Genomic DNA, 27621 nt, shown 5'->3' with positions numbered 1-27621 from the left:
TTTACTTATCACTGTGACACTGTCCTTATAGGAGCATATTCAAGTACCCATGAGGGTGCCCTTAAACGTGCCTGCACAGAAAGGGGCCCAGAGGGGTCCTTCTGAGGTCCTGAGGCGCTCTAAAAGGAGATGGAGTCCTCTCCCGTTCAGCATCATAGAGCAGGACATCCCACCGTTCCCCAAAGACGTAGAACTGGTGAGGACATGCATCATTATCACTCTCCTCACATCCTCCCTTCTCTTTCCTCATGTATCCCATCGGTCTTACTCTCCTATCCCTCTTCTATCACCTTCCCCCCTCCTCATCTCAATCCCCTTCCCCCTCCTCATCTCAATCACCTTCCCCCTCCTCATCTCAATCACCCCCCCTCTCCTCACTCAATCACCCCCCCTCTCCTCATCTCAATCACCTTCCCCCCTCCCTCATCCAAGTCACATTCCCCCCCTCCTCATCCCAGTCACCTTCCCCCCTCCTCATCCCAGTCACCTCCCCCCCTCCTCATCCCAGTCACCTTCCCCCCTCCTCATCCCAGTCACCTTCCCCCTCCTCATCCCAGTCACCTTCCCCCCCTCCTCATCCCAGTCACCTTCCCCCCTCCTCATCTCAATCACCTTCCCCCTCCTCATCTCAATCACCCCCCCTCCTCATCTCAATCACCTTCGCCCTTCCTCATCCAAGTTACCTTCCCCCCTCCTCATCCCAGTCACCTTCCCCCCTCCTCATCCCAGTCACCTTCCCCCTCCTCATCTCTGTCACCTTCCCCCCCTCCTCATCTCTGTCACCTTCCCCCCTCCTCATCCCAGTCACCTTCCACCCTCCCATCCCAGGGTTCTCATCCCAGTCACCTTCCCCCCTCCTCATCCCAGTCACCCCCCCCCCTCCTCATCCGTCACCTCCCCCCTCCTCATCCCAGTCACCTTCCCCCCCATCATCCCAGTCACCTTTCCCCCTCCTCATCTCTGTCACCTTCCCCCCCTCCTCATCTCTGTCACCTTCCCCCCTCCTCATCTCTGTCACCTTCCCCCCTCCTCATCCCAGTCACCTTCCACCCTCCTCATCCCAGTCACCTTTTACCTTCCACCCTCCTCATCCCATTCTCCTTCCACCCTCCTTATCCCATTCACCTTCCAACCTCCTCATCCCAGTCACCCCCCCCTCATCCCAGGGTTCTCCCCCCCCCCCCCTCAACCCAGGCACCTTCCCCCCTCCTCATCCCAGTCACCTTCCCCCCTCCTTATCCCTGTCACCTTCCCCCCTCCTCATCCCTGTCACCGTCCCCCCCCCTCATCCCAGTAACCTTCCCCCTCCTCATCCCAGTAACCTTCCCCCTCTCCTCATCCCAATCACCTTCCCCCCTCCTCATCTCAATCACCTTCCCCCACTCCTCATCCCAGTCACCTTCCCCCACTCCTCATCCCAGTCACCTTCCCCCTCCTCATCCCAGTCACCTTCCCCCTCCTCATCCCAGTCACCTTCCACCCTCCTCATCCCAGTCACCTTTTATTTTCCACCCTCCTCATCCCATTCTCCTTCCTCCCTCCTTATCCCATTCACCTTCCAACCTCCTCATCCCAGTCACCCCCCCCTCATCCCAGGGTTCTCCCCCCTCCTCATCCCAGTCACCTCCCCCCCCTCCTTATCCCTGTCACCTTCCCCCCTCCTCATCCCTGTCACCGTCCCCCCCCCTCATCCCAGTAACCTTCCCCTCCTCATCCCAGTAACCTTCCCCCTCTCCTCATCCCAATCACCTTCCCCCCTCCTCATCTCAATAACCTTCCCCCACTCCTCATCCCAGTCACCTTCCCCCTCCCCATCCCAGTCAGCTTCCCCCTCCTCATCCCAGTCACCTTCCCCCCTCCTCATCCCAGTCACCTTCCCCCCTCCTCATCCCAGTCACCTTCCCCCTCCTCATCCCAGTCACCTTCCCGCCCTCCTCATCCCAGTCACCTTCCCGCCCTCCTCATCTCTGCCAACTTCCCCCCCTCCTCATCTCTGTCACCTTCCCCCCCTCCTCATCCCAGTCACCTTCCACCTTTCACCCTCCTCATCCCAGTCACCTTTCACCCTCCTCATCCCAGTCACCTTCCCCCTCCTCATCCCAGTCACCTTCCCCCTCCTCATCCAAGTCACCTTCCCCCCTCCTCATCCTAGGCACCTTCCCCCCTCCTCATCCCAGGCACCTTCCCCCCTCCTCATCTCTGCCACCTTCCCCCCCTCCTCATCTCTGCCACCTTCCCCCCCTCCTCGTCTCTGTCACCTTTCCCGCCCTGCTCATCCCAGTCACCTTCCACCTTTCACCCTCCTCATCCCAGTCACCCTTCACCCTCCTCATCCCAGTCACCCCCCCCTCATCCCAGGGTTCCCCCCCTCATCCCAGGCACCTCCCCCCCCCTCATCCCAGGCACCCCCCCCCCTCATCCCAGCCACCTTCCCCCCCTCCTCATCCCAGCCACCTTCCACCCCCCGTCATCTCTGCCACCTTCCCCCCTTCCTCATCTCTGCCACCTTCCCCCCTCCTCATCCCAGTCACCTCCCCCCTCATCATCCCAGTCCCTTCCCCCCTCCTCATCCCAGTCCCTTCCCCCCCTCCTCATCCCAGTCCCTTCCCCCCCTCCTCATCCCAGTCACCTCCCCCCCCCTCCTCATCCCAGTCACCTTTCCCCCCCTCCTCATCCCAGTCACCTTCCCCCTCCTCATCCCAGTCACCTTCCCCCTCCTCATCCCAGACACCTTCCCCCTCCTCATCCCAGTCACCTTCCCCCTCCTCATCCCAGTCACCTCCCCCCCTCCTCATCCCAGTCACCTTTCCCCCTCCTCATCCCAGTCACCTTTCCCCCTCCTCATCCCAGTCAGCTTTCCCCCTCCTCATCCCAGTCACCTTTCCCCCTCCTCATCCCAGTCACCTTTCCCCTCCTCATCCCAGTCACCTCCTCCTCATCCCAGTCACCCTCCTCACCTCAGGCACCTTCCCCCTTCCTCATCTCAATCACCTTCCCCCTCCCCCATCCCAGTCACCTCCCACCCTCCTCATCCCAGTCACCTCCCACCCTCCTCATCCCAGTCACCTCCCACCCTCCTCATCCCAGTCACCTTCCCCCCTCCTCATCCCAGGCACCATCCCCTCCTCATCCCAATCACTTTCCCCCTTCCTCATCCCAACCACCTCCCCCATCCCAGTCACCTTCCATCCTCCTCATCCCAGTCACCTTCCCCCCTCCTCATCCCAGTCACCTTCCCCCCTCCTCATCCCAGTCACCTTCCCCCCTCCTCATCCCAGTCACCTCCCCCCCTCCTCATCCCAGTCACTTTCCCCCCCTCCTCATCCCAGTCACCTTCCCCCCCTCTTCATCCCAGTCACCTTCCCCCCTCCTCATCCCAGTCACCTTCCCCCCCTCCTCAGCCCAGTCACCTTCCCCCCCTCATCTCAATCACCTTCACCCCCCCATCTCAATCACTTTCCACCCCTCTTCACACCGGTTTCCTTCCACCCTCCTCATCCTAGTCACCTTCCACCCTCCTCATCCCAGTCACCTTCCCCCCTCCTCATCCCAGTCATCTTTCCCCCTCCTCATCCCAGTCACCTTTCCCCCTCCTCATCCCAGTCACCTTTCCCCCTCCTCATCCCAGTCACCTTTCCCCCTCCTCATCCCAGTCACCTTTCCCCCTCCTCATCCCAGTCACCTTTCCCCCTCCTCATCCCAGTCACCTTTCCCCCTCCTCATCCCAGTCACCTTTCCCCCTCCTCATCCCAGTCACCTTTCCCCCTCCTCATCCCAGTCACCTTTCCCCCTCCTCATCCCAGTCACCTTTCCCCCTCCTCATCCCAGTCACCTTTCCCCCTCCTCATCCCAGTCACCTTTCCCCCTCCTCATCCCAGTGACCTCCCCCCCTCCTCATCCCAGTCACCTTTCCCCCTCCTCATCCCAGTCACCTTTCCCCCTCCTCATCCCAGTCACCTTTCCCCCTCCTCATCCCAGTCACCTTCCCCCCCCTCCTCATCCCAGTCACCTTCCCCCCCTCCTCATCCCAGTCACCTTCCCCCCCTCCTCATACCAGTGACCTCCCCCCCTCCTCATCCCAGTTACCTTCACCCCCTCATCTCAATAACTTTCCACCCCTCCTCATCCCAGTCACCTCCCCCCTCCTCATCCCAGTCACCTTCCCCCTCATCTCAATCACCTTCACCCTCCATCTCAATCACTTTCCACCCCTCCTCATCCCAGTCACCTCCCCCCTCCTCATCCCAGTCACCTTCCCCCTTCCTCATCTAAATCACCCCCCTCCTCATCCCAGTCACCTCCCCCCTCCTCATCCCAGTCACCCCCCCTCCTCATCCCAGTCACCTCCCCCCTCCTCATCCCAGTCACCTCCCCCCTCCTCATCCCAGTCACCTCCCCCCTCCTCATCCCAGTCACCCCCCTCCTCATCCCAGTCACCCCCCTCCCCATCCCAGTCACCTTCCCCCCCTCCTCATCCCAGTCACCTTCCCCCCCTCCTCATCCCAGTCCCTTCCCCCCTCCTCATCCCAGTTCCTTTCCCCCCTCCTCATCCCAGTCACCTTCCCACCCCTCCTCATCCCAGTCACCTCCCCCCTCCTCATCCCAGTCACCTTCCCCCTTCCTCATCTAAATCACCCCCCTCCTCATCCCAGTCACCTCCCCCCCCTTCCTCATCCCAGTCACCCCCCCCTCCTCATCCCAGTCCCTTTCCCCCTCCTCATCCCAGTTCCTTTCCCCCCTCCTCATCCCAGTCCCCCCCCCCTCATCTAAATCTCTCTCAATCACCTTCACCTTCACCCTCCATCTCAATCACTTTCCACCCCTCCTCATCCCAGTCACCTCCCCCCTCCTCATCCCAGTCACCTTCCCCCTTCCTCATCTAAATCACCCCCCTCCTCATCCCAGTCACCTCCCCCCCTCCTCATCCCAGTCACCCCCCCCCTCCTCATCCCAGTCACCTCCCCCCTCCTCATCCCAGTCACCTCCCCCCTCCTCATCCCAGTCACCTCCCCCCTCCTCATCCCAGTCACCTCCCCCCCTCCTCATCCCAGTCACCCCCCTCCTCATCCCAGTCACCTTCCCCCCCTCCTCATCCCAGTCCCTTCCCCCTCCTCATCCCAGTTCCTTTCCCCCCTCCTCATCCCAGTCACCTTCCCCCCCTCCTCATCCCAGTCACTTTCCACCCCTCCTCATCCCAGTCACCTCCCCCCTCCTCATCCCAGTCACCTTCCCCCTTCCTCATCTAAATCACCCCCCTCCTCATCCCAGTCACCTCCCCCCTCCTCATCCCAGTCACCCCCCCCTCCTCATCCCAGTCACCTTCCCCCCCCTCCTCATCCCAGTCCCTTTCCCCCTCCTCATCCCAGTTCTTTTCCCCCCTCCTCATCCCAGTTCCCCACCCCTCCTCATCTAAATCTCTCTCAATCACCTTCACCTTCACCCTCCATCTCAATCACTTTCCACCCCTCCTCATCCCAGTCACCTCCCCCCTCCTCATCTCAAATACCTTCCCCCTTCCTCATCTAAATCACCCCCTTCCTCATCTAAATCACCCCCCTCCTCATCCCAGTCACCTCCCCCCCTCCTCATCCCAGTCACCCCCCCCCTCATCCCAGTCACCCCCCCTCCTCATCCCAGTCACCTTCCCCCCTCCTCATCTCTTTCACCTTCCCCCCTCCTCACCCCAGTCACCTTCCCCCCTCCTCATCCCAGTCACCTTCCCCCCCCTCCTCATCTCTGCCACCTTCTCCCCCTCCTCATCTCTGCTACCTTCCCCCCCTTCTCATCTCTGCCACCCCCCCCCCCTCATCTCTGTCACCTTCCACCTTTCACCCTTCTCATCCCAGTCACCTTTCACCCTCCTCATCCCAGTCACCTCCCCCCCACCTCATCCCAGTCACCCCCCCTCCTCATCCCAGTCACCTTCACCCCTCATCCCAGGCACATTCCCCCCTCCTCATCTCAATCACCTTCCCCCCTCCTCATCCCAGTCACCTTCCCCCCCTCCTCATCCCAGTCACCTTCCCCCCCTCTTCATCCCAGTCACCTTCCCCCCCTCCTCATCCCAGTCACCTTCCCCCCCCTCCTCATCCCAGTCATCTTCCCCCCCTCCTCATCCCAGTCACCTTCCCCCCCTCCTCCTCATCCCAGTCACCTTCCCCCCTCCTCCTAATCCCAGTCACCTTCCCCCCCCTCATCCCAGTCACCTTCCCCCTCCTCATCCCAGTCACCCCCCTCCTCATCCCAGTCACCCCCCTCTCCTCATCTCAATCACCCCCCCTCCTCATCCCAGTCACCTTCCCCCCTCCTCCTCCCAGTCACCTTTCCCCCTCCTCATCCCAGTCACCTTTCCCCCTCCTCATCCCAGCCACCTTCCCCCCTCCTCATCCCAGCCACCTTCCCCCCTCCTCATCCCAGCCACCTTCCCCCCTCCTCATCCCAGCCACCTTCCCCCCTCCTCATCCCAGCCACCTTCCCCCCTCCTCATCCCAGCCACCTTCCACCTCATCTCTCTTACCTTCCACCCTCCTCATCCCAGTCACCTTCCACCCTCCTCATCCCAATCACCCCCCCCCTCCTCATCCCAATCATCCTCAGCAATCTACACACAATACCCCATAATGACAAAGTGAAAACAGGTTTTTTGAATGTTTTGCAAATTTATTAAACAGAAATAACAGATACATTATTTTCATAAGTATTCAGACCTTTGCTATGAGACTCGAAATTGAGCTCAGGTGCATCCTGTTTTCATTGATCATCCTTGAGATATTTTTACAATGTGATTGGAGTCCACCTGTGGTAATTTCAATTGATTGGACGTGATTTGGAAAGGCACACACCGGTCTATATTTTTTTACATTTACATTTTTAGTCATTTAGCAGACGCTCTTATCCAGAGTGCAGACTGGGGTGAGTGCATACATTTTAAATTTTTTATACTGGAATTGAACCCACAACCCTGGCGTTGCAAATGCCATGCTCTACCAACTGAGCTAGATCCCTGCCGGCCATTCCCTCCCCTACCCTGGACCAATTGTGCGCCGCCCCATGGGTCTCCCGGTCGCGGCCGGCTACGACAGAGCCTGGATTCGAACCAGGATCTCTAGTGGCACAGCTAGCACTGCGATGCAGTGCCTTAGACCACTGCGCCACTCGGGAGGACAATAAGGTCCCACAGTTGACAGTGCATGTCAGAGAAAAAATCAAGCCATGAGGTCGAAGGAATTGTCCGTAGAGCTCCGAGACAGGATTGTGTCGAGGCACAGATCTGGGGAAGGGTACCAAACATATCTGCAGCAATGAAGGTCCCCAAGAACACAGTGGCCTCCATCATTCTTAAATGGAAGAAGTTTGGAACCACCAAGACTCTTCCTAGAGCTGGCCGCCCGGCCAAACTGAGCCATCGGGGGAGAAGGGCCTTGGTCAGGGAGGTGACCAAGAACCTGCTGGTCAGTCTGACAGAGCTCTAGACTTCGTCTGTGGAGATGGGCGAACCTACCAGAAGGACAACCATCTCTGCAGCACTCCACCAATCAGGCCTTTATGGTAGAGTGGCCAGACGGAAGCCACTCCTCAGTAAAAGGCACATGACAGCCAGCTTGGAGTTTGCCAAAAGGCACCTAAAGACTCTCAGACCATGAGAAACAAGATTCTCTGGTCTGATGAAACCAAGATTGAACTCTTTGGCCTGAATGCTAAGCGTCACTTCTGGAGGAAACATGACACCATCCCTACGGTGAAGCGTGGTGGTGGCAGCATCATGCTGTGGGGATGTTTTTCAGCATCAGGCACTGGGAGACTAGTCAGGATCGAGGCAAAGATGAACGGAGAAAAGTACAGAGAGATCCTTGATGAAAACCTGCTCCAGAGCGCTCAGGACCTCAGACTGGGTCGGCGGTTCACCTTCCAACAGGACAACGACCCCAAGCACACAGCCAAGACAACGGAGGAGTAGCTTCGGGACAAGTTTCTGAATGTTCTTGAGTGGCCCAGCCAGAGCCCGGACTTGAACCCGATCGAACATCTCTGGAAAGACCTGAAAATAGCTGTGCAGCAACGCTCCCCATCCAACCTGACAGAGCTTGAGAGGATCTGCAGAGAAGAATGGGAGAAACTCCCCAAATACAGGTGTGCCAAACTATATAGAGTCATACCCAAGAAGACTTGAGGCTGTAATCGCTGCCAAAGGAGCTTCAACAAAGTACTGAGTAAAGGGCCTGAATACTTATGTAAATGTGATATTTTAATTTTTAATAATTAGCTAAAAAAGTTAATCCTATTTTTGCTTTGTCATTATGGGGTTTTGTGTGTAGATTGATGAGGAAAAAAATCAATTTAATCAATTTTAGAATAAGGCTGTAACCTAAGAATGTGGAAAAAGTCAAGGGGTCTGAATACTTTCCGAAGGCACTGTATGTGTCAGTGTGTTAGAACTGTACTGGTGTTTTAAGCTATTTAGCTATTTCTGTAAGTTTAAGTCTCTCTCACTCTCTTTCTCTCTCTCTCTCTCTCTCTCTCTCTCCCCCTCCCACTCCCTAGGTGGGGTCAGATTCGTCAGTGAATTTCACAGTGTACTATATGATCAGTGGTCCAGGAGTGACCATGTCCCCGGAGAAGCTTTTCTCTGTGGATCGTGACACAGGCATGGTGCGTGTACACTACCCTGTCGACCGGGAACAGTACCCCAAGTTTGTGGTAAGTGTGACAGACCTTCAGTACAGGCCATGGAGTTGGTCTAAATGAACTCACAAAGATTATAGGCAAGATAATAGCAGTGTAGTCATCTTGTCTGTCTGCTGTCTGTACCTCAGACCAAGAGTGGTGTGTGTGTGTAGTTCACAGCCCAGGTGTTTGACAGGCGGTCAGGGAAGGAGACAGATCGGCCTCTGGACATCACTGTTCTGGTAGAGGATATCAACGACAACGCACCAACCTTCTCTGGACTACTCACTTTCTCTGTGTTAGAGCAGTGCAAACCTGGTGAGTGTGTGTGTGTGTGTGTGTTTGTGTGTCTGATAGTTTAAGTACAGTATTGATATCTCTTTCTCTCTCACCCCTGCCTCCCTCTCTCCAGGTACTGAGGTAGGAGAAGTGAAGTCTACTGATAAGGATGAAGCAGACACCCCCCACACTAAGATCAGATACACCCTTCTGACTGGTGGTCAGTTCTTCACCATCGGGTCTCACAGTGGGCTGATCACAGCCAGGACCAGCACTCTTGACAGAGAGGTACCATAGGCAGGGCTTCCTTCCTTATTCAACACCCACTTATTTCCCTCTAAACACACCAGCATTGCTGTAAGATAGTTAGCCTATTGTATTGTTGTGCTATGTTAATATTATGTAACAAGTGATTGTTAGTCTCTGTCATTCTAGCTAACTGAATGGTGTACTGAATTTGAGGTAGAAACCAGTATAAACCAGAGCAGACTTCAGTACTCTTGAATGATGATACTTTACTGAGGTTTGCTGTGGTGAAAATGTTGTAGGTCCCGTGTGGCTCAATTGATAGAGCATTGCGCTTGCAATGCCAGGGTTGTGGGAGACCAGAACCAAAAATGTATGCACTCTCGATAAGAGCGTATGCTAAATGACTAAAATGTAAATGTAGTAGAAATGTCTCTCTGTGTGTTTGGGTCTTTCCAGACACAGGTGGTCCATGCTGTTACCATGGAGATCCGGGACATGGACGGAGCTAAGAACGGCCTGTTCAACACTGCTACGGCCACCATCACGCTACTGGACATCAACGACAACCCTCCCACCTTCAGAGAGACCACCGTACGTCACTCCTCCTGCGTGTGTTTAGGATGACGACTATGGACGCATCCCAAATGGAACCCTATTCCCTTTATAGTGCACTACTTTTGACCGGAGTCCATAGGGAGTAGGGATATAGAAATAGGGTGTCATTTGGGATGCATCCGATAAATCACTCATCTTTGATGCAAACTCAACGATATTGCACACAACATAGTAGCAATAGAGTGAATATGTGGAAAACTTTACATTTTGATAACACTTCAGCCAGACAGAAAAATGATATTTACTTAATTGTCAATTGCCACAGAGACAGACATTTGTATTTTTCCTTTATCCCAACCCCCCGCCACACTGCCTACAGCATTTGAAAATGGTAAATAGATTTTCACTTTTCTCAAACATGCTATTCAGGTAACAGCAGAGCTGTAGAGAGTGATTGTCTGGACAGGTTACCAGTTCTTTATCCTGAGGTCCTATTCTAACCTCTCAACCCTTCTGCCATGAGACAGCACTGTTTCTGTGTCCCAAATAGCACCCTATTCCCTGCATAGTGCCCTATTGGCCCTGGTCAAGGGCCCTGGTCAAAAGTTCTGCACTATAATGGGAATAGGGTACCATTTGGGACTTAGCCCGTGCTCTGCCTCTGAGACAGTGATTGAGGACCTCTCGGGCTGGCTTGGCCAGTACTTGTCCAAACTGTAGAGAAGCATCCAGGCACCCTGAGGGCCTGCTACACATACCAGCCAATTATTTACATTTTATTGGCTGTCGGAAAATAACACTGCAGGCTAATCTCTGCGTGGCAGGCCATTTAGAGTGTATTAGTAAATGCATGATTTTGATTGTAAGCAGACCTGCAGAATGTGTTTTAATGTATAGAGAATAACACATAGTAAGGTTGTGAAATTCCAGTAATTTTTCCCAAATTACCAGGTTTTCGAGAAATCCTAGATGAAAGATTCCCAAAATCGAAAGGGAGTAAGCAATAAACCTGGGAATTTGGGAAAGTTAACGGAGTTGTGCAACCCTTCACAGTAGTGGTATTGTCTGACATCTTGGTTTAAAAATACTCTTATTGTTTTGACAAGCGTTTAAGGACTACTGCCCTCTTTTACCCTTTTGACCCTTCGTAGCTTTCCATTCAGTCAAAATGTGTCTAAGCAAAACAGGTATGTGGTGTTAATAAGGCAGTCAACAAATCACCTCAGGGTATTTTCGGTAGGTGCTAAGTGGTCATTATTACATTTACATTTTAGTCATTTAGCAGACGCTCTTATCCAGAGCGACTTACAGTTAGTGAGTGCATACATTTTCATACTGGCCCCCCGTGGGAAATGAACCCACAACCCTGGCGTTGCAAGTGCCATGCTCTACCAACTGAGCTACACTGATATTTATTTAATGTATTTATTTGCACTTAAAAAGAAACATTATACATAAAAAATTAGGTGAAACATAACTGTGCATGGGCACAGTTAGGGCTCCTCTCTCAATCTAAATTATTTTACAAAATGATTGTTTGTTTCTGCCTGACAGTACAAGGCCACTATAAAGGAGAACAGAGCAGACGTGCTGGTCCTGAGGATTCCTGTGGATGACAAGGACGAGGAGAAGACCCCAAACTGGAACGCCAGGTTTGTCATCACCCAGGGCAACGAGAACGGGAATTTCCGGATCGACACGGACCATGAAACCAACGAGGGCCTGCTCTATGTCGTCAAGGTGACAGAGATAACAACAACCACAGATGAAGGCACTGACACAAACAAATGAATAAAACAAAGATAGTCACACACTTTAAATATGTTCCAAATACTTTTATGTGTATCCTACTATGATTTCATATCTTTAATATTCCATTAGTCAGCACCTGTCCATCTGTTTTGGGTCTGTGTCAACTCTTGCGTTTTACTTGACTGTCACAAATAAAAACACTGCTACAGAGAGAGAGAGACTGAGATACTGACAAAGACACAGAGACACTGACTAAAAGATGAATGATGACATTATAATGTACTCACACTGTTATAATTCAGAGGCAACTCTCTGGAGAGCTGAGCATGGAATTTGTCTTGGCAGACTTCTCTGTGTGTTTGTGTCCATATGCATGGGTGGGTGTTCTCCAGAACAGAACACTCTCACAAGCTGATTTTCATAGTAAAGGGGCAGTGCAGTCAAAAACGTGATTGTCCTGTGTTTTATATATACACTACCGGTCAAAAGTTAACACGTCCTACTGATTGAAGTTTTTTAAAACTATTTTCTACATTGTAGAATAATAGTGAAGAGACAAACTATGAAATAACATATGGAATCATGTAGTAACCAAAAAAGTGTTAAACAAATCAAAATATATTTCATATTTGAGATTCTTCAAATAGCCACCTTTTGCCTTGATGACAGCTTTGCACACTCTTGGCATTCTCTCAACCAGCTTCACCTGGAATGCTTTTCCAACAGTCTTGAAGGAGTTCCCACATATGCTGAGCACTTGTTGGCTGCTTTTCCTTCACTCTGCGGTCTGACTCATCCCAAACCATCTTCATTTGGTTGAGGTCGGGGGATTGTGGAGGCCAGGTCATCTGAGCACTCCCATCACTCTCCTTCTTGGTAAAATAGCCCTTACACAGCCTGGAGGAGTGTTGGGTCATTGTTCTGTTAATAGTCCCACTAAGCCCAAACCAGATGGGATGTCGTATCGCTGCAGAATGCTGTGCTAGCCATGCTGGTTAAGTGTGCCTTGAATTCTAAATAAATCACAGACAGTGTCACCAGCAAAGCACCTCCTCCTCTATGCTTCACGGTGGGAAATACAAATGCGTAGATCATCTGTTCACCCACACCGCGTCTCACAAAGACACGGCGGTTGGAACCAAAAATCTCAAATTTGGACTCCAGACCAAAGGACACATTTCCACTGGTCTAATGTCCATTGCTCGTGTTTCTTGGCCCAAGCAAGTCTCCTCTTCTTATTGGTGTCCTTTAGTAGTGGTTTCTTTGCAGCAATTTGACCATGAAGGTCTGATTCACAGTCTCCTCTGAACAGTTGATGTTGAGATGTGTCTGTTACTTGAACTCTGTGAAGCATTTATTTGGGCTGCTATTTCTGAGGCTGGTAACTCTAATGAACTTATCGTCTGCAGCTCTGGGTCTTCCATTCCTGTACCAGGCGGTATAAGTTAATAGCTCTCTGGAGAGCTGAGTGTGGAATTAGTATTGGCAGACTTGTCTCTCTCTCTCTCTGTGTGTGTGTGTGTGCATGCATGCTTGTTTGGGTGGGTGGGTATGTGTGTCTAAGTTGTAGCAGTGATAAGAAGTGAGCGTGGTTGTTATTATTAGCTGGTCACAGTGCGTCTCTGCTCTCTGGTAGGTGGTTGTTAAATGTGTCAGAGAATGGAGACATCAGCTTGACCTGAGTCATAACAGGAACATTTTGCACAGGTTGTGTCCCAAATGGCACCCTGTTCCCTATATAGGGCTCTGGTCAAAAGGTGTGCACTATGTAGGGAATAGGGTGCCATTGGGGATGCAACCACAGAGCTCAGGCTAATGCTGACAGAATGACAGCCAGGCTAGACTGAGTTAGTCATGAACCTGTTTTCTTCTCTCCTCTCCCACCCCTCCTCCAGCCTCTTGATTATGAGAAGGGGAAGACAGTGAAGCTGATGATCTCTGCCCAGAACGAGGCTCCCCTGGTGGGCATGGCAGGGACCTGGCTGTCCATCCCTGTGGATGTCAGTGTGGGTGATGAGGATGAGGGGCCAGAGTTTACCCCTCCTAACATGGTGATCAGGGTTAAAGAGAACACTCCCAACGGGACCCTGCTCTCCACCTACACAGCACTGGACCCAGAGACCAAGAGTAGCAAGGGGATCAAGTACGGACCACTGTCCCTTGTACACACTAATGACCCACTGTCCCTAGTACACACTAATGACCCACTGTCCCTAGTGCACACTAATGACTAACAGTAGAGTAAAGGAAGAATATAGACCTAAGACTACCCTAAAGCTGGTTACATTAGACTAGATTGAAATGTCATTACAACCACTTTTACCCCATGGGAGTAAATTATACTTTTGTTTAGATTAAATGAGATGTTATGAGATGTTTTCTAGTGTCTCTTATACATTCTTCTATTCATGTTTCTACATGCATATCATGTTGCACTTATCAACCAAAGTTTGGAATGCATCAATAGCTCTATGCTATCTGTTAAACCTGTTCTCGCTCTCTCTCTCTCTCTGTGTGTGTGTGTGTGTGTGTGTGTGTGTAAGATGGCGCCGACAGACATGGCAGCTCTGCTTCTAGCTCCTAAGCAATTTTGCAGTATTTTGTTTTTTTACAAGCATTTCGCTACACCTGCAATAACATCTGCTAAATATTTGTATGTGACCGATAAAACATTTGATTAGTGTGTGTGTGTGTGTGTGTTGTAGGTACTACACAAAATTTGACCCTGGCTCATGGATAGCTGTGGGGGAGACCACGGGAGAGCTGAGGGTAGCTAACACCATCGACCTTGAGTCTCCTCTAGTTACCAACGGAGCCTACACCATCACCATCAAAGCTGTGGATGAGAGTGAGTGGCGTTTTCACCCAAACTGTTATTACACATGGGCAACCGCACTGGAGAGTGTGTAAAGGATGTCATACATGTATTAATATCAAAGGACACATCTGCCTTTTGGGGTTTAATAACATTTCCCTGTGAGGTTTACAGCTTTACGCATAGTGTAGGTGAACATGCAGTGATACAGTAAAACATGACTTGCTATGCTGACTCCTCCCATCTCTTTGTTTGGCTTGTTATCTTGTGAGGCGTTGCTGAGAACACCTGGAGTAGCTGAACAGGGGTGTGACTGATCTGTGTTTCTGGGTTGTCAATCAGGGTGTGGCAGGCAGAAACTCTCCTTTGTGCTCAGTGTACTTTGTACTTGAACTATTTGCACTACTTTACAACAGTGTATATAGACATATGACATTTGAAAGGTCTCTATTCCTTTGGAACATTTGTGAGTGTAATGAACATTTGTTTACTGTACATTTGTTGTTGTTTATTTCACTTTTGTTTATCTATTTGACTTGCTTTGGCAATGTAAACATACACTAAATATACAAAAGTATGTGGACATCCCTTAAAATTAGTCAATTCGGCTATTTCAGCCACACCCATTGCTGACAGGTGTATAATATCGAGCACACAGCCATGCAATCTCCATAGACAAACATTGGCAGTAGAATGGCCTTACTGAAGAGCTCAGTGACTTTCAACGTGGCACCGTCATAGGATGCCCCCTTTCCAACAAGTCAGTTCGTAAAAATGTTGCCCTGCTAGAGCTGTGAAGTGGAAACGACTAGGATCAACAACAGCTCAGCCGCGAAGTGGTAGGCCACACAAGCTGAATTGTGGCCCATTCCTCCTGACACAGCTGGTGTAACTGAGTCAGGTTTGTAGGCCTCCTTGCTCGCACATGCTTTTTCAGTTCTGCCCACACATTTTCTATAGGATTGAGGTCAGGGCTTTATGATGGCCACTCCAATACCTTGACTTTGTTGTCCTTAAGCCATTTTGCCACAACTTCGGAAGTATGCTTCGGGTCATTGTCCATTTGGAAGACCCTTTTGCGACCAAGCTTTAACTTCCTGACTGATGTCTTGAGATGTTACTTCAATATATCCACATAATCTTCCTTCCTCATGATGCCATCTATTTTGTGAAGTGCACCAGTACCTCCTGCAGCAAAGCACCCCCACAGCATGATGCTGCCACCCCCGTGCTTCACGGTTGGGATGGTGTTCTTCGGCTTGCAAGGGACCCCCTTTTTCCTCCAAACATAACGATGGTCATTATGGCCAAACAGTTCTATTTTTGTTTCATCAGACCAGAGGACATTTCTCCAAAAAGTACGATCTTTGTCCCCATGTGCAGTTGTGAACCGTAGTCTGGCTTTTTTATGGCGGTTTTGGAGCATTGGCTTCTTCCTTCTTGAGCCGCCTTTCAGGTTATGTCGATATAGGACTCATTTTACTGTGGATATAGTTTCTTTTGTACCTGTTTCCTCCAGCATCTTCACAAGGTCCTTTGCTGTTGTTCTGGGATAGTTTGCACTTTTCGCACCAAAGTACGTTCATCTCTAGGAGACAGTACGCGTCTCCTTCCTGAGCGGTATGATGGCTGCGTGGTCCCATGGTGTTTATACTTGCATACTATTGTTTGTACAGATGAATGTGGTATCCTCAGGCGTTTGGAAATTGCTCCCAAGGATGAACCAGACTTCTGGAGGTCTACAATTTATTTTCTGAGGTTTTGGCTGATTTCTTTAGATTTTCCCATGATGTCAAGCAAAGAGGCACTGAGTTTGAAGGTAGGCCTTGAAATACATCCACAGGTACACCTCCAATTGACTCAAATTATGTCAATTAGCCTATCAGAAGCTTCTAAAGCCATGACATCATTTTCTGGAATTTTCCAAGCTGTTTAAAGGCACAGTCAACTTAGTATATGTAAACTTCTGACCCACTGGAATTGTGATACAGTGAATTATAATTGAAATGATCTGTCTATAAACAATTGATGGAAAAATTACTTGTGTCATGCACAAGGTAGATGTCCTAACCGACTTGCCAAAACTATAGTTTGTTAACAAGAAATTCTCAAACTAGACACTAATGTATTTGTCCTCTTGCTAAGTTGTGCACCGGGGCCTCCCACTCCTCTTTCTATTCTGGTTAGAGCCAGTTTACGCTGTTCTGTGAAGGGAGTAGTACACAGCATTGTACGAGATCTTCAGTTTCTTGGCAATTTCTCGCATGGAATAGCCTTCATTTCTCAGAACAAGAATAGACTGACGAGTTTCAGAAGAAAGTTATTTGTTTCTGGACATTTTGAGCCTGTAATCGAACCCACAATTGCTGATGCTCCAGATACTCAACTAGTCTCAAGAAGGCCAGTTTTATTGCTTCTTTAATCAGCACAACAGTTTTGAGCTGTGCTAACGTAATTGCAAAAGGGTTTTCTAATGATCAATTAGCCTTTTAAAATGATAAACTTGGATTAGCAAACAGAACGTGCCATTGGAACACAGGACTGATGGTTGCTGATAATGGACCTCTGTACGCCTATGTAGATATTTCATTAAAAATCAGCCGTTTCCAGCTACAATAGCCATTTACAACATTAACAATGTCGACACTGTATTTCGGATCAATTTTATGTTATTTTAATGGACAAAAAATTTGCTTTTCTTTCGAAAACAAGGACATTTCTAAGTGACCCCAAACTTTTGAACGGTAGTGTATATTTCCACAATATGAGGTTGCAATAACACTGTGACATTTTGAAAATTATGATAATACCTTTTTAGTGTAAGAGCCGCCTGCAATTCCAGAGTTTTGGCCTCTCTGCCAATAACAGTTAGTTTTCAGGTTACATATCCCTCCCATTAGGCTCCTCCAACTAGGCCCCTCACTCAGGCCACTCCCAGACAGTCCTAGCAAAATTATTGCTTGAGAAATAGATTTTTTGCTAAGATGCTATTTTTGTTTGACCATTTTAATTGAAATCAATCACAGTAAGGTACTTACTTAATTGTTACCCAGAAATGATTTTATATTTAGATAAAAACGGCTACGTTTGACCTTAACATAACTGCATGTGTGTGTCCAGCACTTCAACTGTTATGACATATTCCACTTAAATAATTGTACTTTTGTTATGTGGCACTATTGTATAAAACAATGGACTTTAGATGTAATAAAATAGTTGAATGGATTACTGAATGAGTAGACGAATGAATTCAGGTTTAAGGTGACATCACGTTTGAATGGATGAGAGATTCCAGGTTTGAATGAACGACTGGATGAATGAGTTCAGTTTTGTATGAGTGAAACCCGAAAAGTGAACCAATAGGGACTGCGGCTCAGAGCCTGAACTTGTTGACCTGACCCCTCCCCCTTCTCTCTGTCTCCTAGGTAAGAAGTCTGGCAATGGCAATATAACGCTGCTGATAGAGGACGTCAATGACAACGTCCCGAAGATCGTCCCGGGAACAGACCTGACGCTGTGTGAGGAGGAGGAGGGGCAGATGGGCTCCATAACCATAGAAGCAAAGGATGCTGACCTATCACCTTACGCTGGACCCTTCAACTTCATGCTGCCAGAGGGGCATGATGGGAAATGGAGGCTGAGAGACATTCAGAGTGAGTAAAGTGGGTTGGGGTTGAAATATGGTTGTGGTTGAATTGTGGGTATAGTATGTCTACATCCAGAGCAGTGGCGGTCGGTGCCGTTTAAGATGAGGGAGGAAGATATATATTTGTTTATGAGCATGGCCTTATTTCTATTACAGCATATTGGATGACTGTCATTCATATTCCATTCACCCAGCTCAATGTAACATCGATAGGTTTAGGCTACTACATGATACAAAAATGTTCCCTATACCCATCATGAGGTTGCTACAATGAACGTTTACAACGTAGGTGCACAGGTTGAGATAATTTTTTGTAATCAAGGTGACAGACAGTGACACACACAGTACCGCCTTGCTCACTCTTGCCTGCATCTAGGGTGTAATCATTAGATCAACAGTTGCAAACGAGAGTTCAGGTATGTTTTCCCTGTTTTGTTCCATTTGCTTCCGTTTAATAAACGTTTTTCAATAGAATTGGCGAAATGAATACACCCCTGATCACACACAAACACAGTTCACTTTCATACAAACAGCATGATCACTTTGCTTGTTGTAATTCCTTCTCGTATCTATGCGCTCTCCTCCTCTTTCACCTTTTCCCTTCACTTGTGGACTTCAGTGTACAACACATCAGCTGTCTGTGACCAGGCGAAAAAACCTTTCCAAGCCAAACCTTCCTATCATAACCGCTACACACAGCCTACCTACATCGTTGTCACCATATTATCTAACGTCATAGTCAACATAGCTAATAGAAATAACACATGAGTAATCCCGCTACAGTTACAGTGGGGAAAAAAGTATTTAGTCAGCCACCAATTGTGCAAGTTCTCCCACTTAAAAAGATGAGAGAGGCCTGTAATTTTCATCATAGGTACACGTCAACTATGACAGACAAATTGAGATTTTTTTTCTCCAGAAAATCACATTGTAGGATTTTTAATGAATTTATTTGCAAATTATGGTGGAAAATAAGTATTTGGTCACCTACAAACAAGCAAGATTTCTGGCTCTCACAGACCTGTATCTTCTTCTTTAAGAGGCTCCTCTGTCCTCCACTCGTTACCTGTATTAATGGCACCTGTTTGAACTTGTTATCCGTATAAAAGACACCTGTCCACAACCTCAAACAGTCACACTCCAAACTCCACTATGGCCAAGACCAAAGAGCTGTCAAAGGACACCAGAAACAAAATTGTAGACCTGCACCAGGCTGGGAAGACTGAATCTGCAATAGGTAAGCAGCTTGGTTTGAAGAAATCATCTGTAGGAGCAATTATTAGGAAATGGAATACATACAAGACCACTGATAATCTCCCTCGATCTGGGGCTCCACGCAAGAGCTCACCCCGTGGGGTCAAAATGATCACAAGAACGGTGAGCAAAAATCCCAGAACCACATGGGGGGACCTAGTGAATGACCTGCAGAGAGCTGGGACCAAAGTAACAAAGCCTACCATCAGTAACACACTACGCCGCCAGGGACTCAAATCCTGCAGTCCCCCTGCTTAAGCCAGTACATGTCCAGGCCCGTCTGAAGTTTGCTAGAGTGCCTTTGGATGATCCAGAAGAGGATTGGGAGAATGTCATATGGTCAGATGAAACCAAAATTGAACTTTTTGGTAAAAACTCAACTCGTCGTGTTTGGAGGACAAAGAATGCTGAGTTGCATCCAAAGAACACCATACCTACTGTGAAGCATGGGGGTGGAAACATCATGCTTTGGGGCTGTTTTTCTGCAAAGGGACCAGGACGACTGATCCGTGTAAAGGAAAGAATGAATGGGGCCATGTATCGTGAGATTTTGAGTGAAAACCTCCTTCCATCAGCAAGGGCATTGAAGATGAAACGTGGCTGGGTCTTTCAGCATGACAATGATCCCAAACACACCGCCCGGGCAACGAAGGAGTGGCTTCGTAAGAAGCATTTCAAGGTCCTGGAGTGGCCTAGCCAGTCTCCAGATCTCAACCCCATAGAAAATCTTTGGAGGGAGTTGAAAGTCTGTGTTGCCCAGCGACAGCCCCAAAACATCACTGCTCTAGAGGAGATCTGCATGGAGGAATGGGCCAAAATACCAGCAACAGTGTGTGAAAACCTTGTGAAGACTTACAGAAAACGTTTGACCTGTGTCATTGCCAACAAAGGGTATATAACAAAGTATTGAGAAACTTTTGTTATTGACCAAATACTTATTTTCCACCATAATTTGCAAATAAATTCATTAAAAATCCTACAATGTGATTTTCTGGATTTTTTCCCCTCATTTTGTCTGTCATAGTTGACGTGTACCTATGATGAAAATTACAGGCCTCTCTCATCTTTAAGTGGGAGAACATGCACAATTGGTGGCTGACTAAATACTTTTTTCCCCCACTGTATGCAGTAGAGTATACAGTCAGCAAGTTTCACTATTTTTATTTTTATGACAAGGGGTGGTGGTCTGTGTCTATTTGTCAATAACTGCTGGTGCGCAAAATCTAATATTAAAGGTCTCGAGGTTTGGCTCGCCTGAGGTAGAGTATCTCATGATAAGCTGTAGACCACATTATTTACCAAGAGAGTTTACATCTGTATTTTTCGTAGCTGTCTATTTACCACCACAAACCGATGCTGGCAGGAAGACCGCACTCAATTAGCTGCATAAGGTCATAAGCAAATAAGAAAATGCTCATCCAGAGGCGGCGCTCCTAGTGGCCGGGGACTTTAATGCAGGAAAACTGAAATCCGTTTTACCAAATTTCTACCAAGATGTCACATGTGCAACCAGAGGAAAAAAACTCTAGACCACCTTTACTCCACACACAGAGATGCGTACAAAGCTCTCCCTCGCCCTCCATTTGGCAAATCTGACCATAATTCTATCCTCCTGCTTACAAGCAAAAACTAAAGCAGGAAGTACCAGTGACTCGCTCAATACGGAAGTGGTCAGATGACGCAGATGCTAAGCTACAGGACTGTTTTGCTAGCACAGACTGGAATATGTTCCGGGATTCATCCGATGGCATTGAGGAATATACCACATCAGTCACCGGCTTCATCAATAAGTGCATCGATGACGTCGTCCCCACAGTGACCGTACATACATACATACATACCCCAACCAGAAGCCATGGATTACAGGCAACATCTGCACTGAGCTAAAGGGTGGAGCTGCCGCTTTCAAGGAGCGGGACTCTAACCCGGACGCTTATAAGAAATTCCGCTATGCCCTCCGATGAACCATCAAACAGGCAAAGCGTCAATACAGGACTAAGATTGAATCCTACTACACCGGCTCTGATGCTCGTCGGATGTGGCAGGGCTTGCAAACTATTAGCTGCCCAGTGACACGAGCCTACCAGATGAGATAAATTACTTCTAAGTGCGCTTCGAGGCAAGCAACACTGAAGCATGCATGAGAGCACCAGCTGTTCCGGACGACTGTGTGATCATGCTCTCCGTAGCCGATGTGAGTAAGACCTTTAAACAGGTCAACATTCAGACAGATTACCAGGACGTGTACTCAGAGCATGGGCTGACCAACTGGCAAGTGTCTTCACTGACATTTTCAACCTGTCCCTGACTGAGTCTGTAATACCTATGTTTCAAGCAGACGACCATAGTCTCCGTGCCTAAGAACACCAAGGTAACCTGCCTAAATGACTACCGACCCGTACCACTCACATCTGTAGCCATGAAGTGCTTTGAAAGGCTGGTCATGGCTCACATCAACACCATCATCCCAGTAACCCTAGACCCTCTCCAATTTGCATACCGCCCCAACAGATCCACAGATGACGTAATCTCTATTGCACTCCACACTGCCCTTTCCCACCTGGATAAAAGGAACACCTACGTGAGAATGCTATTCATTGACTACAGCTCAGCGTTCAACACCATAGTGCCCTCAAAGCTAAGGACCCTGGGACTAAACACATCCCTCTGCAACTGGATCCTGGACTTCCTGATGAGCCGCCCCCAGGTGGTAAAGGTAGGCAACAACACATCTGCCACGCTGATCCTCAACACGGGGGCCCCTCAGGGGTGCGTGCTTAATCCCCTCCTGTACTCCCTGTTCACCCACGACTGCATGGCCAGGCATGACTCCAACACCATCATTAAGGTTGCCGACGACACAACGCTGGTAGGCCTGATCACCGACACCGATGAGACAGCCTATAGGGAGGAGGTCTGAGACCTGGCAGTGTGGTGCCAGGACAATAACCTCTCCCTCAACGTGATCAGGACAAAGGAGATGATCATGGACTACAGGAAAAGGAGGGCCGAGCACGCCCCCATTCACATCGACGGGGCTGTAGTGAAGGCGCTACAGAGGGTAATGCGTACGGCCCAGTACATCACCGGGGCCAAGCTTCCTGCCATCCAGGACCTCTATACCAGGCGGTGTCAGAGGAAGGTCCTAAAAATTGCCAAAGACTCCAGCCACCCTAGTCATAGACTGTTCTCTCTGCTACCGCACGGTAAGCGGTACCGGAGTGCCAAGTCTAGGTCCAAAAGGCTACTTAATAACAGCTTCTACCCCCAAGCCATAAGACTGCTGAACAGCTAATCAAATGGCTACCCAGACTATTTGCAGTCACTTTACCCCTACCTACATCTACAAATTAACTCAATTACCTCGACTAACCTGTACCCCCTCACATTGACTCGGTACTGGTATCCCCTGTATATAGCCTCGTTATTGTTATTTTATTGTAACTTTTTTATTTAGTAAATATTTTCTTAACTTAACTGCATTGTTGGTTAAGGGCTTGTAAGTAAGCATTTCATGGTAAGGTCTACACCTGTTGTATTCAGCGTATGTGACAAATGTGATTTAATTTGAAGACTATATCTAGAATTTAAATGACCATAGAACAGATTACTAGATCCCAGATTGCCCTTTTAAGCCCAGTGGAACGGACAGAAGGCAGTGAGTGTTAAGAGGCCTGTGTGTGAATGCGTCCTAAATGGTACCCTATTCCCTTAATAGGACACTTCCGTATGTGACCTGGTCAAAAGTAGTTCACTATATAGGGAATAGGGTACAATTTGAGACGCAGCCTTAGTGTATATTATACAGAGCCAGACCTCTGTGTGTGTATTGTTTGTGTATCAGCCATGGCCAGACCTCTGAAGCCTCACAGGAGAGAAATGTCAAACTAAATGTCAGGCAGCACAGAGGAAATGTCACCCTTCATTTAGTGTGTGTGTGTGTGTGTGTGTGTCACCCTCCACTTATTGGCAGAGTAAATACATCTGTGGATAAGTCCCAAAACAACAATCACAGGCTGCCATGGGCCCAGCACACAGTGGGCACATAGACACAGGTGCATGCAGGCACACACACACAGTGACCATAGAGTCAGATACTGGAGGGGATAGGGATTGAGATAAATAGACACATCACACACCATAGGGCCCTCACACTGCAGGGCCCTCACACTGCAGGGCCCTCACACTGCAGGGCCCTCACACTGTGGGACCCTCACGCTGCGTGCCCCTCACGCTACAGGACACTCACGCTGCAGGACACTCACATGACCCCATGGCACATATCCACACGCTGCAAAGCACGTAAACTCAGCAAAAAAAGAAACGTCCTCTCACTGTCAACTGCGTTTATTTTCAGCAAACTTAACATGTGTAAATATTTGTATGAACGTAACAAGATTCAACAACTGAGACATAAACTGAACAAGTTCCACAGAAATTGAATAATGTGTCCCTGAACAAAGGGGGGGTCAAAATCAAAAGTAACAGTCAGTATCTGGTGTGGCCACCAGCTGCATTAAGTACTGCAGTGCATCTCCTCCTCATGGACTGCACCAGATTTGCCAGTTCTTGCTGTGAGATGTTACCCCACTCTTCCACCAAGGCACCTGCAAGTTCCCAGACATTTCTGGGGGGAATGGCCCTAGCCCTCACCCTCCGATCCAACAGGTCCCAGACGTGCTCAATGGGATTGAGATCCGGGCTCTTCGCTGGCCATGGAAGAACACTGACATTCCTGTCTTGCAGGAAATCACGCACAGAACGAGCAGTATGGTTGGTGGCATTGTCATGCTGGAGGGTCATGTCAGGATGAGCCTGCAGGAAGGGTACCACATGACGGAGGAGGATGTCTTCCCTCGAACGCACAGTATTGAGATTGCCTGCAATGACGACAAGCTCAGTCCAATGATGCTGTGACACACCGCCCCAGACCATGACGGACCCTCCACCTCCAAATCGATCCCGCTCCAGAGTACAGGCCTCGGTGTAACGCTTATTCCTTCAACGATAAACGCAAATCCGACCATCACCCCTGGTGAGACCAAACCGTGACTCGTCAGTGAAGAGCACTTTTTGCCAGTCCTGTCTGGTCCAGAGACGGTGGGTTTGTGCCCATAGGCGACGTTGTTGCCGGTGATGTCTGGCCCTCAGTCCTGCCTCTCTCAGCCTCAGCGGACAGTCTAAGCACTGATGGAGGGATTGTGCGTTCCTGGTGTAACTCAGGCAGTTGTTGCCATCCTGTACCTGTACCGCAGGTGTGATGTTCGGATGTACCGATCCTGTGCAGGTGTTGTTACACGTGCTCTGCCACTGCGAGGACGATCAGCTGTCCGTCCTGTCTCCCTGTAGCGCTGTCTTAGGCATCTCACAGTATGGACATTGCAATTTATTGCCCTGGCCACATCTGCAGTCCTCATGCCTCCTTGCAGCATGCCTAAGGCACGTTCACACAGATGAGCAGGCATCCAGGGCATCTTTCTTTTGGTGTTTTTCAGAGTCAGTAGAAGGGCCTCTTTAGTGTCCTAAATTTCATAACTGTGACCTTAATTGCCTACCGTCTGTAAGCTGTTACTGTCTTAACGACCGTTCCACAGGTGCATGTTCATTAATTGTTTATGGTTCATTGAACAAGCATGGGAAACAGTGTTTAAACCCTTTACAATGAAGATCTGTGAAGTTATTTGGATTTTTACGAATTATCTTTGAAAGACGGGTCCTGAAAAAGGGACTTTTTTTTTTGGGCTGAGTATACATACTGTGCTTGGCACACAAACACACACTGTGAGGCGCACACAACTACCACAGGAGAGTACAAAATATGGAGGGAAACTCTCTGAACACTGAACATTCCAAAGGTTATCTCCTCATGGTGCATTTATACCCTGGATACCACAGTAATCTCTCTCTTTTTCTCTCTTTCTCTCTTTCTCTCTTTCTTTCATTGCCCTCTGTAGACGGGTCAGCAGTGCTGGAGCAGGTGGTGGAGATGGCCCGGGGTGTGTATGCGGTCCCTGTACGTGTGACTGACCTCCAGGATAAGGGCGGGGTCCAGGTGCTGTCTGTAAGGGTGTGTCAGTGCCTGGGGGGAGAGTGTGTAGCCAAGAGGAGCTCTGTTTCTGTGGGGATTTGGGGCGTCCTGGCCATGCTGCTGGCCTTCCTGCTGCTCCTACTGCTCTGTGAGTAGGAATGGTGGATACACACTAGCACATGCCCGCACATGTGCATTAATCGCATATCATATCCTGCATCACTTAGTCACATCAGATACTTTGTCAGTTTATTCCTGTACTACATCAGATACTACACAGAGTGCACATACCATTTTATCAGATATGAATGACATATCCTACATTATACTTCACATCTATAATTTCAGGCAATTCTCCATTTATATGGATTTATGTAACTAACATATTTGCTCTCTCATATGCAGGTCTATTATTTGTGTTTTACTGCACCACTAAGGGAGAGAAGATCTACATGGAAGACTGTAGTGGTGGCATGCTGCTGAAGTCTAACACAGAGGCTCCTGGAGATGAAGTGGTGAGATCAGCTTTCCTCTGGACTAGCTCCTCTATCATTGATGAGTGTGTGTACTGTGTTTGCGTGTGTGTGAATGGGACTGTCATTATCATTGTCCTTATCCTCTGTTATCGCTGGTCAGAAATCTGCGGCCCTGCTGATTGTACCTTCCACCGGTGTTGCCGTGGACACAGTGGATAGCTCCATGAAGGGGGCAGGGCTGGTGGGGCTTCTGAACCAGAATGGGGCGGGGTGTCCGGCTCCAGGTCCTCCTCTGATTGGTCAGCAGACGATCAATCTGAATCGGGAGAGTGTGTATCAGACGAGCAGTAGGCAGGACTTCCTGACAGCTCAGGGACAGAGCTTTTACTCCACCGGACAGTACGGGGGAGGTAACTTCTACACAGACACTACCTTCCTCAAACAGTCCCAGGCTTCCTCCACTCTCTCCGCCCTGCACACCTGGAAGACCAACGGACTCTACCTGGGCAAGGTAAACCATTTTTTTAAAAACATGTTGCTTTGGCTGTGGTTTTTGTGATAAAATTCAGATTAATGGATTGCATTTGTAGATTTAGTCTATATGGGCTGCTTCAAAAGAATAGCATTTCAGCACTCAATTTGTCATTCCTGTCAAGTGCTTTTGCAAGACATAACTGCGTTGGTGTGACGACAGTTAGGACCTGGTTGTATTCCTAAGCCGTTCTGTAACCTGTGTTGACACCTCTGTTTTCTCTGTCCTGCAGAAGCTGGTGTATTTTGGAGATGAGTCAGAGGAGCGTTATGCGGACGACGTGGCCCGGGCATATGATTACGAGGGAGAAGGGTCACCGGCCGGGTCAGTGGGGTGCTGCAGTGACTTTGGTGACCAGGATAACCTGGACTTCCTGGACTCACTGGGGTCAAAGTTCAAAACACTGGCCAACATCTGCATGGACAAGGAGGAGGAGATCTGAGACCGAGATGGGATGAGAACACGAATAAAGAACACAACTAACAGGAACACAAAGCAACTAATGAGATCAGAACCTTCGAGAGAAAGACAATCAGTAAAATCAATGGAAGGTGAATGCCAAGAGCGTATCAGTGAGTGAGACTGATGATAGATCTGTTGTTTTGGAAGGGAGATAAAGATATAGCAGGTATTCTCTCTCTCCTCAGTCTACTACATTACCTAAAGAAGAGTGAAGAAGCGAGACATCACCCAGACTATTCTCACTCTGAGGTACACATGCTACTGGCTCTTTTTGTGCTTTGATCTGGTGTCTGTTATGCTCTGCTTTGACACCAGGGGGAGTATGTCCCTGTTTTTACTGTAATACAACACTGGCCAGGATCAGTGTGTGTCTGTGTGTGTGATATAGATCATATTGCTGGAGTTGTCATTGCTGAATGTGTAACATGATCTCTGAGTCAATTGGTTTCTATAGGAGACAAGATAATTCTTCATAATTGCTGCCGTTTGTCAAGGGCTCACACTGTCTTGTCTTTTTCTAATGAGAAAATAAATGGCAATTTAAGCAGAAAGAGGAGAGCTGTGTTTTGTACATTTGCACTTAAAGATAATGCAGAGTATTTTCCTATTGTACGGTCTGCTTCTTGAATGTTTGTGTGTCTTAAATTAAACCCAAAGGTATTTTGAAAGAGGGAATAGAGGGGGAGAAGTGTGTGCTGCCAGCTGAGGAAATAGAGAAAATAAAACAGTAAAGAACGATGATTGCTCTTTCTAACACCGAATGGAATTGTAATGAGGTTCTCAGATGCCGCCTGCGTGCGTGTGTGTGCGGTGTTTCTGTGGGGCTGTAGTGGAGCGGGTCGAGAGCTTCAAGTTCCTCGGTGTCCACATCACTAAGAAATTATCATGGCCCACACACACCAACACAGT

General features: G+C 48.9%; 1 protein-coding gene across 1 annotated transcript; it reads left to right on the top strand.

The window, feature by feature from the left end:
• The first annotated feature begins 35 nt into the window (after nucleotides 1–35).
• On the top strand, nucleotides 36–27267 carry LOC311125567 (desmocollin 2-like protein). Its single transcript, XM_084199596.1, has 13 exons — nucleotides 36–196; nucleotides 8542–8697; nucleotides 8838–8982; nucleotides 9077–9231; nucleotides 9649–9783; nucleotides 11302–11487; nucleotides 13395–13642; nucleotides 14205–14347; nucleotides 17740–17967; nucleotides 25169–25390; nucleotides 25648–25757; nucleotides 25879–26229; nucleotides 26483–27267. Exons 1-13 carry the CDS (start codon nucleotides 50–52, stop codon nucleotides 26690–26692), a joined length of 2436 nt encoding a protein of 811 aa, XP_084055722.1. The 5' UTR covers nucleotides 36–49; the 3' UTR covers nucleotides 26693–27267.
• Nucleotides 27268–27621: the final 354 nt, after the last annotated feature.

The sequence above is a fragment of the Coregonus lavaretus genome, assembly GCF_964263955.1.
Source record: "Coregonus lavaretus genome assembly, contig: HAP1_SCAFFOLD_526, whole genome shotgun sequence".
Lineage (NCBI taxonomy): Eukaryota > Metazoa > Chordata > Actinopteri > Salmoniformes > Salmonidae > Coregonus > Coregonus lavaretus.
Note: the sequence above shows the minus strand (reverse complement) of the source record. Positions and strands in the feature narration are given on the sequence as shown.

Coding starts and splice junctions, on each gene's coding strand:
- LOC311125567 (XM_084199596.1), top strand. CDS start 50: ATGAGGGTGCCCTTAAACGTGCCTGCACAGAAAGGGGCCCAGAGGGGT. Junction 8,983..9,076: donor GTTAGAGCAGTGCAAACCTG/GTGAGTGTGTGT, acceptor CCCTCTCTCCAG/GTACTGAGGTAGGAGAAGTG. Junction 9,784..11,301: donor CCACCTTCAGAGAGACCACC/GTACGTCACTCC, acceptor TCTGCCTGACAG/TACAAGGCCACTATAAAGGA.